Source organism: Chelonia mydas, chromosome 11 (genome assembly GCF_015237465.2).
Source record: "Chelonia mydas isolate rCheMyd1 chromosome 11, rCheMyd1.pri.v2, whole genome shotgun sequence".
NCBI classification, from domain to species: domain Eukaryota; kingdom Metazoa; phylum Chordata; order Testudines; family Cheloniidae; genus Chelonia; species Chelonia mydas.
Window position 1 is genome coordinate 76,245,962 of NC_051251.2, and position 14,240 is coordinate 76,260,201.

The following is a 14,240-nucleotide window of genomic DNA, read 5'->3' on the forward strand; positions in this document are numbered from 1 at the left end:
CATCATAACTCTGGAGAACCCCACTGGGTGGATGTGGAGAACACTGCAATATAAAATATCCATGTGGAGAGCCTTAGCTGTATGATATGAAATTAACAGTATCTTAAAAAAATAACTATGCCCAGACTGACACTCACTTTTTTCTAGGTCACGCTTCTCTCTGGCTTTGAAATGCTGTATGAATCCCACTTCTTCCATCATACTGCGGCTTTCTCTAGAATCTCCAGATGCCAGACTGTCATCAAGACAGAGACCAACTTTCTTACAGATAAGGTCTTCTGTGGAGATAGTGGCCTTTACCATTTCCACAAATAATTTCAAAACTTGCTGATAAGATTCCTGCAGTTTTTTCCTAGAACAGAAATACCATACAATGCAAAGTACAGTATATTTCAACTAGAAGAGGTACTTAAATATTGATAACACTTTAAAAATTCAAAACCTCTCTGCAGGTTTGAAAGATTCTGTGACACAGCATGTTATCAATATTTAAATGCCTCTTCTAGTAAGGATGTCACTTTGCAGCTATTTTCACTACTAAATTCCCGAACGAATGAAGGATTAATTGTTAAATTAGACCTTGTTGATTAGACCTTGAGACCTTGCCTCTTCATTGCTCTATCAGAATCCCAAACAATTGCTGCCTCCCAATAACAAAAACATCTGTACAATATTGATTTGTTATTACAAGCTTCTATACCATTCATACATATTAGGTAAGTACTGCAAATTAATTGAAGGTTTCATGCCATCATTTTTTACTGAATAGTTACATATTAATGAAGGGAGGAGACATCTGGATGTTTGCTAAGCTTCTCCATACAAAAGAACATTACAAATATGATGAAAATGCTTTCCATAAAGTAATGGCAATAATTTGAGTTCTCACCGGTGTGTAGTGTTAAAGCCTATCCTGCGTAATAATTATTTATCTCTGGAAAATACATGCCAATCAAATCCAGTTCCTCTTCTGCTCTCCATCCTGTCCCCAGAGTTCTGCCCCTGGTTCCTTTTAACTCTCACCCTGAGGAGCTCATCTGCTCCCACAATTTCAGCTACCATGTCTATGCAGATGACTCACATCTACCTCTTCCCTCCTGATCTCCCATCCACATTGAAATATTATATTTCCAAACATCGTCTCCTGGATGGACCACTGCCCTTTCCCACAGAGTGAAAAATTAACAGGCCTTCTTCCTCCTCTCTCCATCACTGTCCCCAGCTTACAGCACAGAGCCTGTAGTACTCAGCCCTCTCCTGCACCACATTCAGTTTTAAGCAAATTCTTGCTTTTTATTCTGCGCCCTTAAAAATCATGCTTTCCTTCTCCATCCTTGGTCACCCTTGACTAATGCACCCTTCTCATGACTGGCCTTCATGATGCCTAACTTAATTCTAACCTATGAAGAAACGAGATTGGAAATATTAACTTCACTCCTACAACCCTTCAAACTGCTCCAATGGCTTCCCCTTGTTTTCCATATTATATTCAAGCTTCTCATCTTTATGGCATGGCACAATTCCACTTTTGCCTCTCCCATTTCCTCCTACTCCCAATCCTGCTTTCTATGCTTCAACATGCCCACTTCCTGAAAATCTTTTTGTATCTTTATCCCACTCTCCTCTTTGCACCTTCCATTCCATGCACCTGGGTCTTCTTTCCCTTGTTTTTGCACTAACTGATCTCCCTCTCCTCTCTCAGGTGTCTCTTAAAAAAAAAAAAAAAAAAAAAAAAAAAAAAAACACCCCCGCTCACATCACATTACTAATATTCCTGGGGGAATTCTGCGCCACAGTGTGCGCGCAGAATTCATGTCCCCCACAGATTTCTTTGCTTCCCTACAGAAAAATTACTTTCTAACCAGGAAGCAAAGGGAACCTGCAAGAGTAGTCACACACCACTCCCTACCTGCATAGATACATCATTTCAAGCACCCAGAACAGCCGGCAGACAGGTAAATCACCACAGGGCAGGGGACACCCCAGACAGTGACTCCTACCCTGAGCCGGGATATCAACTGCTAGTCCCAGCTGGGCTGGAGGCAAGAGAGGACGGGATTTCCTCTTCCCCTGCAAGAAGTGGCTGGGGCTGTTTCAGACCCACCCCCAGCTGCAGGAAACTCAGCATCCTCCCACTTCCTGCCCCCATCACTCCTCAGCTGCAAGGGGAGGGGTCACTGTGTGGGGAGCTGATCCCACATCCGCCCAGCCCCCATGCATTTGGACCTCCCATTACCAGACACCCCCACAAAGCCTCACCCCACACAACCAGAACCTCCCTAGCCCTCCATACCCAAACCCCACCCCACTGATGCTCAACCACTGCATGTACCCCGCCCCTGCACCCACACCCCTCCCTGTACTCAAACCCCACCCTGATGAGCCCCACCCCCTTGTACCCCCAAATCCCCACATCCATACCCCCATGCCACTGACCCTCAACTAGCTGCACCCAGATCCCCATCCCACCAAGCCCCAAACCCCAGCACCCAGACCCCCTTGCTACGACCCCCACACCTAGACCCCTCCACTGAGCCCCAACCACCTTCACCTGGAAGTTCCCGCAGAGTCCCATTGCCCCTGTATCTGGAACCCCACCATGAGCCTCTGTGCATCCAGATCCCCCCACACCTAGGCCGCCCCACTAAGCTGCCTGCACCTAGATTGTCCCACACAAAATCCTCTCACCCCACACCTGGATCCCCTCACACTGAGCCCCTCCACCCTTGGATCTTGCCTGGTTGAGCCTGCCTGCCCCACACTTGGTGTGCCTGGCGCAGAGGGGCAGGGCCCCAAGGTATTTCTGGGGCAGGCCCAGGCCTTGTGCTGTGTTAGGGTCGGGTACAGCCTCACCACTGAGTCTGTGTCCCGGGGGTAGTGGGTGAGGAGGCTGCAGGATCTTGAACCTTCGTTCAGCCAGTGGCCTATGCTCCCCACTGCCATGCTGGAGCCTCTGCATTTATTTATTGACAAATAAAACATGCAGAATTTTAAAATATTGTGCACATAATTTTTAAATTTTTGGCACAGAATGCCCTCAGGAGTAATTACAGAAAAGTTTTCAACCACAACCCATCAGGTATAGAATACATATTTATATATCTTAAAAACTAAAACCTACACAGCTTCTGTTTTGGTATACCAGCCTCTGCATCATCATGTTTTAACTATACTGTCTGCCCCTGTTTTCACTGTAAGCCATTTGGGACAATGCTACATCCTTCTCTATTGTATAGCCCTGGAGCACATTCTTGGCAATCAAACAGGTAATAGTCATCACCATGTGTGATATTTAAAGTATCAACTCTGACCCCTTATGAGGCAATAAACTACAGTAAAAAAAACCCTCAGAATCTGGCAAATTACAAGATTATGAAGAGCATAGGAAAATGAATTGCAGCAATTCTAATTTTGATCTTTCAAAAGATATGAATACTAAATTTAGGACACTGTTGTTGAAACAGACCATGCTTACAAACACATCTGTAACTGGCATCTAGTGTAAACATGGTCATTCCCAGCACTGACATATTTGCATCTGTAAAGGTCAAAAGAAGACAATGGTGTTTGACACAGTCTGGCGAAACTTAATAACTTTATGCTGTACAGAGTTTTTCCAAAGTTTGCCTACCATGAGATAAAGACTATACATTACTCTTATTCCAATCATCAATATGATTTCTCCACTACAGTGTCTACTTTCAATAACTACTCAGTTCCAATTGTTTCCTAAAGAGATTCTAATGTATCCAGAGGTAAACTAAAAACAAAGAATCTACCCTGCTCTTCCATCTGACCCCCAAAAAAGCCTTCACCTTTCTTTTCAAACTCTGAGCTAATGTGTATACCTATTTCAGATAATAAACAGATACCAGAGTTAGTGAAGTGGGTATCAGAATGGTAATGTTCATTTTCAAGGTGTCCTAGATTTTTAGCATGTCAAGTAAAGACTAACAGTAACTTGGATATGCTTCAAAAATAGCGAAAACATTGTCACCTTCCTATACATTTATTTTGGCTTAGTTACTTTTTCGTTTAAGGAAGCAAAAAAAAGATATAAGACATAGCACACTATATATCCCAAAATAAACTAACCTTTCATTCTGGGACAGTTCAATATCAGATCTCAACATAGCTACCAAGTACTCTCCTTCTTGGTTTTCTCTGTCTCGTCGCTGCAGGAGGGTCTCCAGCTCAGAGCTAGTCTCCTCCAACTCATGATTTAAAGACTCCACTTTCTTTTCCAGCTGTGGGAAATGGAACAACAAGGCAAGGGATAAAAAGCCAGTCATTTTTTACCAAACCAGCAGAGCTTTATTCAGTTATCTTATTATGAAATCTCATCTACAATACAGAGAAATCACAAACCACTCTGGAGACCACATTCCATTTATAGGTTTCAGAGTAACAGCCGTGTTAGTCTGTATTCGCAAAAAGAAAAGGAGTACTTGTGGCACCTTAGAGACTAACCAATTTATTTGAGCATAAGCTTTCGTGAGCTACAGCTCACTTCATCGGATGCATACTGTGGAAAGTGTAGAAGATCTTTTTATATACACACAAAGCATGAAAAAATACCTCCTCCCACCCCACTCTCCTGTTGGTAATAGCTTATCTAAAGAGATCACGCTCCTTACAATGTGTATGATAATCAAAGTGGGCCATTTCCAGCACAAATCCAGGGTTTAACAAGAACGTCGGGGGGGAGGTGGGGGGGGAACAAGGGGAAATAGGTTACCTTGCATAATGACTTAGACTTGAATAGAGACTGGGAGTGGCTAAGTTAATTGTATCAAATTTGCAAATGAATTCCAATTCAACAGTTTCTCGCTGGAGTCTGGATTTGAAGTTTTTTTGTTGTAATATAGCAACTTTCATGTCTGTAATCGCGTGACCAGAGAGATTGAAGTGTTCTCCGACTGGTTTATGAACGTTATAATTCTTGACGTCTGATTTGTGTCCATTTATTCTTTTACGTAGAGACTGTCCAGTTTGACCAATGTACATGGCAGAGGGGCATTGCTGGCACATGATGGCATATATCACATTGGTGCATGTGCAGGTGAACGAGCCTCTGATAGTGTGGCTGATGTTATTAGGCCCTGTGATGGTGTCCCCTGAACAGATATGTGGGCACAGTTGACAGACAGAGACAAACACCTACAAGATCTCTATCAAGCATTCTTACAACTACAATACCCACCTGCGGAAGTGAAGAAACAGACTGATAGAGCCAGAAGAGTTCCCAGAAGTCACCTACTACAGGACAGGCCTAACAAAGAAATAACAGAACGCCACTAGCCGTCACCTTCAGCCCCAAACTAAAACCCCTCCAACGCAATATTAAGGATCTACAACCTATCCTGAAGGATGACCCAACACTCTCACAAATCTTGGGAGACAGGCCAGTCCTTGCCTACAGACAGCCCCCCAACCTGAAGCAAATACTCACCAGCAACCACATACCACACAACAGAACCACTAACCCAGGAACCTATCCTTGCAACATAGCCCGTTGCCAGCTGTGCCCACATATCTATTCAGGGGACACCATCACAGGGCCTAATAACATCAGCCACACTATCAGAGGCTCGTTCACCTGCACATGCACCAATGTGATATATGCCATCATGTGCCAGCAATGCCCCTCTGCCATGTACATTGGTCAAACTGGACAGTCTCTACGTAAAAGAATAAATGGACACAAATCAGACGTCAAGAATTATAACATTCATAAACCAGTCGGAGAACACTTCAATCTCTCTGGTCACGCGATTACAGACATGAAAGTTGCTATATTACAACAAAAAAACTTCAAATCCAGACTCCAGCGAGAAACTGTTGAATTGGAATTCATTTGCAAATTTGATACAATTAACTTAGACTTGAATAGAGACTGGGAGTGGCTAAGTCATTATGCAAGGTAACCTATTTCCCCTTGTTTTTTCCTCCCCCCCACCCAACGTTCTTGTTAAACCCTGGATTTGTGCTGGAAATGGCCCACCTTGATTATCATACACATTGTAAGGAGAGTGATCACTTTAGATAAGCTATTACCAACAGGAGAGTGGGGTGGGAGGAGGTATTTTTTCATGCTTTGTGTGTATATAAAAAGATCTTCTACACTTTCCACAGTATGCATCTGATGAAGTGAGCTGTCGCTCACGAAAGCTTATGCTCAAATAAATTGGTTAGTCTCTAAGGTGCCACAAGTACTCCTTTTCTTATTCCATTTATAATGGATTCTAATACCACAAGAGTTGGAGGACAGCAGAAAGACCAAAACAGAATGGCGGTTAAAATTGTTTCTCTCTCTTTCTGGTATAGTTTTGTTTAAAGTCGCTGTTCAATCTGCATCCATAGTCTCAGCACATTGAAGTAATGCTGACAAGTTATATAGCCTCTTCATGACATTTCAGTTTGTTTTGCATTACCTCCATCCACGTCTCAAGGACAGAAAGCAGTGCTCTGGCAGAATTTTCTACACTGCACCACACACTCTTCAACAGATCCTATCCCAACCAACTTTTCTCCATTCTTTATGGCAGTAAACCGTTTTTGTCCAGAAAACATCCTTTATTCTCTGCTCTCATTTTTGTGTTAAGTTGACTTCAGTATGCTGCTCTTTTAAAAGCACATAGTGCTTTAACTGCCTGCAGCTATCCAGCACATTTACATAAACAACATGACACCTGATCACCTGAACATACCATTACTATGGCAACAACTCTGCCACAACACAAAGCAAGTATTTAACTATACTTTTTCTTTGGAGAGGTAGGAGGAGAGACCAGGGTAAAAAGCGTTCCATTTCCCTGCCAATTTTCTGCCGTTGTTCATTAAACACCGTATGCTCTTCTTGAAGTTACTATTACCAATTTCCAGTTTTTCTACTAAACAGAAAATGAAGTTTCATTGCAGAATAGTTTTTATGTAACAATTCTACATTTTGAGAGTTTGCATTAAATATTGGCCAACAACATTAAAATAAACTCTGGGATTCTCCTGAACTGTTAGAAGGGAGCACCACAACTAAACTGGTACTTTACTCCCTTTCATTTCCAACCTTGACAACTCACCTTCACTTTTAATTATTCTGAGTACAAAAACCAGCTAATTTTAATTCACTTGCTGTTTCTAAATTTCCTGTTTAAGGGCTAGTCTACACTGGCAGAACTTTAATGTGGCTTGTATAGTCACAGCAGAGGTGGGAGACAGCTCTCCCAGCGCTCTAAAAAAACCACTTCCACGAGAGGCGCTGCTCCCAGCGCTGGTGTTTTTTCACCCCCGAGAGAGAAAGCTGCAGCGCTGTAAACTGCCAGCGTCGACAAGCCCTAAGACACACAGCCTTTACAGTCTGTCACTGCCCATCCTAAAGCCGGGAGGGAATCTTGATTCTACCAAGATTTCTGCTCTGCAAGAGCTTTCCAAACAAGCTAAATTAGGCCTTGTCTACACTAGCAAGTTACTGCGCAGTAAAGCAGCCTTCTGTGGTGTAACTCCTGAGGTGTACACACTGCCAAGCCACTTAGTGTACATTGCAAAAAAAGCACCTTGCCGAGAGTCCTAAGCCTTAAAGCGAACAGGCTCCAGTGCTGTATTGGCAGTGTAAACACATTACAGCACAGAAAGCAACCATTTGGCCTCCGGAAGTGTCCCATATCCCTCAAGTGGCCACTCTGCTCATTGTTTTGAACTCTGCTGCCCTGAAGACATGCACTCCTCCCCTTTCAAAGCTCCACTTCTGACAGCCCTTGCATGCTGTTCAGATCTGCTCTGGGACACAAAGCAAACCATTAATGTGGAATTTTCCTGCTGTTGAACACAGAGGCAGGCATGCCTGTCAGAGAGAGAGAGAGCGAGACACACACACACACACACAGATAGCTGGGGAGGGAGACGGGGGCTGATGTCAGGGTTTCCTCCTCCCCAGGACTGGTTGCTTCCTGATGCTGTCTGAACTTTCAAGACAGCATGCTGACACACTCTCTGTCCCCCAAAACACACTGTCTCTCCCACCCTCCACACACACACTCTCCCTGTCACACACTCTGCCCCCCCATCCCTTCAGTTGAAAAGCAGCTGGCAATGTAGTAGGATGCCCATGGAACAATGGGATTGGGAAACCTGCATCATGTGACGCTGTGTCTGCCCACAAGGCACTGCAAACCCTTCCCAAAGCACCGTGCAGCCAGATGCACAGTGGGATAGCTACCACAATGCACTGCTCTCTTTGTGGTTGTAAGCGCTGCTAATGTGGACGAGCTCCACCGTCAGAAGGAGCACAGTGTGGACACGCCACAGCGGTTTAATTCCAGGGCTTTAATAAAAGTGGTGTAACTTGTTGCGCAGAAACCTGCCAGTAGAGACACTCTTAGATTAATCACTCTCATTCTTGGATCCATCTTTCCATGCAATTAGCAAAACTTTTGATGGTTAGAAACCTTCTAATTTCCAAATTAAATTTACTCATGGACAGTTTTGATAGTTTTCCAATCGATGGAGAATGAATTTTTCTTAAACTTTAACAAAAGATTTAAACCAATTACTACAATATGGGGATGGAGGGGCCTAGTATGATTTACAGTATTAAGATTAAACTGTTTTGATGTAAAACAAGGCACCTTGTAATTGCATAAAATTTTAAAGAAATAATTTTCAATTTTGTTTCAAGAAAGTCACAAAGGTAGCTTATTTTTTATCTAGTACTACTAACATTAATACTTATGCATTACAAAAAAGTATGAGTTACTACGTAGGAGAATCGAAGTTCAGTTTCTGTAACCAAGAGAGGACTATAGAGTTTATAGAAGAGGCAATGTTTTTAGATATCAGTACATCAGCCTTGATACCCCCTTCACCGTCCCTCACAGGTGTGTCTGCACCTTCTTTCATGCTGCCCCCATGCCTCAAATTTCTTTGCCAAGCCATCTCCCTCCTAAACCTTACCCATCTCACCTACAAGAAACAAAGGGCAAGATAGGTAAGCAATCGAACACACAGAATCAATATATGCACATGCCTTAAGAGTAATTATTGTCATCCTTGTCCATCCCTTCCTCGCCCTTGTCAAATACCCTCACTTCAACACAGGGATCATGTCATTGTTTGTTTTTGTGACATACCTCCTACATTTTTCTCAATACCAGAAAATCATTAAAATATTATATCTCAGGAAAATGGAATAATCACTGAAATAACTGGATAGGTTCCCTCCTGTAGCAGCCACAACCATGCTGCATCACACAACTTTTTCTCCACCCACTGAGGTACGATACCCCCATAACACACTAGCTAACAGAAGCAGCCAACAGTGCCTCAAAAACTAGTTAATATAAACCAATGACTGCACCAAAGTGGTAGCCCCTGTACATATACATCTTAATGGGGAAAGGGGAAGGAGAGGAAAGCTATGTTTAAACAAGACACAAGGAAAGTGCAATTAAAATCTATGCCTCAGTATTTTCACATACCTGGATGATTATATTTGTCTTTTCCTGGATCTGTACTGATAACTCCTCTCTCTCCTTTTGGTAACGGGCTTGTGCCTTTTCTGTCTCTTGTATCAACACCTGCTCCTTGCTGTGCCAGGCAGTCTTCCTTTCAGCATTAAATTCCTCCTGCGTTAAAAAAAAAGTTTTAAAAAAGATTCCCAGACCAACCAACCAAAAACAATTTGCAGAAATCTAACTAAAAATTACCAAGAAGTGTGGCACTTTAGAGAATATTTACGTAGATGAAGGGACTATCTGGAAATGTCAAAAAAAATTCCTACATGGTTTTCAATAAACTCACATAACATTCTCACCAGTACTGATACTTTATCAAGTTCTCTGTTAAGATCTGAGATATGGTGACAGCATAAAGACTAGTGCATCTCTGAACATGGGGGCACTGAAGCACCCACATGTAGAGCAGTACTGTTCCTTGGCGTAGCATTTGAACAAACAACTCTGTTATTGTTCATTAGAGATTATTGTCCCCAAAATATAGTATTTCCCAGGAAGACTATAAAAGTATCAGAAATGCTTATCTGGTATAGCTATCAATATCAGACATAGTGCTTTCTAGAGAGAATACTGGGAATGACAACACAACATTATAGTTACACTAGGAGATTTACCGATATGCTTCTAAGAGTAGCATTTGGGAGAACTCATTAATTCAAAGGATCCAACAGAGCAAGTGCAGAGAAGTATCTTTTGAAACAGCTAAAAATTGTACAGACATAATGTATTTTAAAAAATCCACTAACTCTCTTCAACCCAGCAGTCTCAACATTCAAACCCAAGGAATAATATTGGTAAGTGATGCTTAAATTGAAATATATTTGAAAGTGCTTAATCACGTCTTGAATTTCTAAAGACATTTCTGGAGGCAGCCATCTTGGTACAAAATATCCTACCAATGACACTGTATTAAAGGAGCAGATACTTACCCTGTACAGTAACTGAAGTTCTTTGAGACGTTTGTCCCTACAGGTGCTCCACTTCACTTGTGCACGTGCCCCATACACCTTTGATCAGAGACTTCTGGTAGCAATGCCAGTTCAGTCCACACAAACACCCTAGTTATCTTCATGCCTCGTGATAAGTGTATATAAGGTCAGCATCAGGCAACCCAATTCAGTTCCTTCTCTAACTAGAGTCCCACAAAGGAAGACTCCAAAGCAGAAGGAAAGGATGGCACCTACTGGGCATCCAGAGGGACAAATATCTCAAAGGAGGGACACTTCCTGTAAGGGTAAGGAACTCCTCCTCTTCCTTCAAGTAATGTCCCTATATCGGTGCTCCACTTCAGGTGACTCCTCAGCATTACACTGTAAAGGAGGTGTATGTTTTGGAGCTAGATCTAAGACTGACTGGAGACTAACAATGCCAAGGTGGAATCTTGCTCTAGAGGCATGTATAGAATGTAAGGTTTAGAAAAAGGTGTGAACCAAAGCCCATGTGGTAGCTTTGCATATTTATCCAACGGGAACATTCTTTAATGGGGTTATGGAAGTAGACTTTGATCAAGTGGAGTGAGATATAACCCGAGGAGGAGATTGGCCTTGTATCAACAGAGAATACAACCAAAAACCCACTTGGAGAGTCTTTGGGTGGAGACAAAGGCTCCTCTAACTCTGCCACAAACAGTCTGGCAGAGACACTAAAGGATTTAGCGCTTTCCAAATAAAAGACAAATGCCCTTCTGACATCTAAGGTGTGAAGAGAGGCTTCCTCTCTAGTCTGAGGAGGTTTGGGGTAGAAAACCAGAAGTGGAATGTCCTAGTTGATGTGGAAGTCTGAGGTTACCTTGGGCAAAAGTGGAAGTGTGACCAGAGAGATACCTTTTCTTTATAAAATGTGGTGTAGGAAGAATCAGCTATCAAAGCCCACTAACTCACCAGTTGTCCTAATGGAGGTAATAGCCACTAAGATTGCAGTCTTCACAAACAATCGTGGAAGGGAACATTTAGCCAGTGGTTCAAAGGGAGGCCTCATTAGAGAATTGAGAACAGTGTATAAGTCTCACTCCGGGTTATGCTGTTTGACATGAGGAAAAAGATCTGATAATTCTTTGATGAATCATGAAGTGGTGAGGTGAGTAAAGACTAAAAACCCTTGACTGAGGAATGGAAAAATTGCAATAGCCACTAGATGAACTTTAATGGAACTCCAACAGAGGGTCCCAGTTCTTCATACCCAAAAGGTAATCCAATATATCAGACAGATTGTATTTCAACAGGAGACATGTACCTTTGGAACCTCTTCCTCTTCTGCAGATATGTTTTTATAGTTGACTCATTTCTACTATTGAGCAAAACTTCTTGCAATTCTTTTGAACAGGAGATCTCTACCCATAAGATCCATCTATATGCCAAGCCTTGAGATGCAGAGCTGTCAAATTGGGGTGAAGACCTTCCACCGAGTCCTGAGTTAGCAAGTCAGGTATTATTGGTAATCGAAGTGCAGGGCAAGAGGAGGGGCAAATCAGGTATGGGAACCATATCTGACTGGGCTAAATTACTGCAATTAGGATGACTGTGGTTCTGTCCTGCTTGATCTTGTTTATGATTCTGAGTAGCAATGGCATCAGAGAATAGGCCTATAGGAGGTTTCTGGACCACAAAATGAGAAAGACACCTCCCAGAGAATGACAACTAACACACCCTCCTGAGCAGAGTATTCAGCATTTTCTGTTGGGGGCAGTGGCGAAGAGATCTAATTCTGGAGAACTCCAGGTAAGAAACATCAAGGGGTTGAGGTCCCATTTGCTATCATGGCAGAAGTGTCTGCTCAAGTTGTTGACAATGGTGTTCTGGAAGCCTGGTAAGTATGTGACAGAGTTGAAGATTTAATGGGCTATGCACTAGTTCAACCACTTTACTGGTTCTGTACAAAAGGAGGAGGATCTTCCTCCTCCCTGGTGATTTATACTGTACGTGCCGGCCATGCTGTCTCATTATCCTCATGGACTGACCTTCAATCATAAGTAGAAAATGTCCGCAGTCAGATCTGACCATTCTGAGCTCTAGTAGGCTAATGTGGAGAATGGATTCTTGAGTTGCACATTTGCCTTGAATGGTATGACTTGAAGACAAGCTCTCCACCCTATATGAGTTGTGCCAGTCACGATATTTGTAGCTGGGGATGGAGAAGCAAATGGAATTCCAGTGCATACTGTAAGAGGTTGGACCCCTTGGGAAACCACCTGATATGCTGAGATACCAGAGTCTACCTGTTCTGCCAGCATGGGTCCTCTTTAACCTGTCTTGCTGAGCCAGGCTCTTAAAACCTCCTCTAACACACACACACACACACACACAGAGGCAAGGCCACACCCAGCTGCAGATCACCTCTGGGAAGACTCAGTTTAAGGGACTAGCTCCAGCACTCAGGATATCCACCTTTCTTGGAGCGCAGACCCAAAGATATATTTTGAAATTCACCCCCTTCCTCAATGTGGAGAGAGGTGTGCACACTTCTTACCCGCCCAGTTACAAATTACAGAAACTGGGTTTAATAATAAACAAAACAAATTTTATTGACTATAAAAGGCAGATTTTAAGTGATAAAGGGGTAACAAACAGAACAAAGCAGATTACTAAGCAAATGAAATCAAACACGCAAACTAAGCTAGTTTCACTAAAGAAATTAGTTACAAATAGTATTTCTCACCCTAAATATTGTTGCAGGCAGTTTGAGAAGTTTCTGTGGTTCAGAGTTCCAGTTATATTCCTTTTCAGACTGGACTCCTGTTTCAGTCTGGACTCCCCCCTTGCCTTCAGTTTTTCTTCTTGGGCAGACAGGCCATGGTGAGGAGTCCTGTTTGACTTCCTCCCCACCCTTAAATAGGATTTACATAAGGCGGGAATCCTTTGTTTCCCAAACTTGATTCTCCCCCCCCCCCTTCCCTTACAAGAAAGGAAAAGTGACAAGAAGTCCCAGGTATCAGAGGGGTAGCCGTGTTAGTCTGTATCCACAAAAACAATGAGGAGTCCGGTGGCACCTTAAAGACTAAACTGGCCAATGGGAGCTGCACGAGCAGTGCTTGCGTGCGCCGGCAGCACACGGAGACTCGCTGCCCCCCTCCCTCCAAGGGGCATGCGGAGACATGTCAGCAGCAGCCGGCCACTTCCGGGAGCGGCATGGGGCCACGGCATGCAGGCAGCCTGCCTGACAGCCCTGCTGCACAACCAACCAGGAGCCACCTGTGGTAAGCACCTCCCGGCCAGAGGTGCACCCCCTCCTACATCCAAACCCCTGCCCCACATCAGAACCCCCTCCTGCACCAAACTCCCTCCCAGTCCCAACACCCCCTCCATTAATATAGTAGAAATGTGCAAACCGTGATGACTTACCAAAATTCCTGGAGTGGCCCTCCAGCAAAAATTATTGCCCACGCCTGATCTAGGCCATCCCTGACAGGTATTTATCTAATCTGTTCTTAAAAACCTCCAATGACAGAGATTCCAAAACCTCCCTAAGCAATTTATTCAAGTGCTTAACTGCCCTGACAGTTAGGAAGTTTTTACGAATGTCCAACCTACACTGCCCTTGCTGCAATTTAAGCCCATTGCTTCTTGTCCTATCCTCAGAGGTTCACAAGAACAATTTTTCTCCCTCCTCCTTGTAACAACCTTTTATGTACTTGAAAACTTATGTTCCCCCTCAGTCTTCTCTTCTCCAGACTAAACAAAGCCAATTTTTTCAGTCTTCCCTCATAGGTCATGTTTTCTATACCTTTCATCATTT

General features: G+C 43.2%; 1 protein-coding gene across 9 annotated transcripts in view; it reads right to left on the reverse strand.

Annotated features, from left to right (window-relative positions):
- The window catches only part of PCNT (pericentrin), a 241,299-nt gene that overhangs the window by 104,636 nt on the left and 122,423 nt on the right, over positions 1-14,240 (reverse strand). For all 9 annotated transcript variants that reach the window (XM_037912953.2, XM_037912948.2, XM_037912949.2 and 6 more), the window contains 3 exons: positions 9,474-9,620; positions 4,096-4,247; positions 138-352 (listed from right to left, as the gene is read on the reverse strand). In XM_037912953.2, the coding sequence (XP_037768881.1) occupies positions 138-352; positions 4,096-4,247; positions 9,474-9,620 (514 nt within the window). The remainder of the gene's footprint in view (positions 1-137; positions 353-4,095; positions 4,248-9,473; positions 9,621-14,240) is intronic.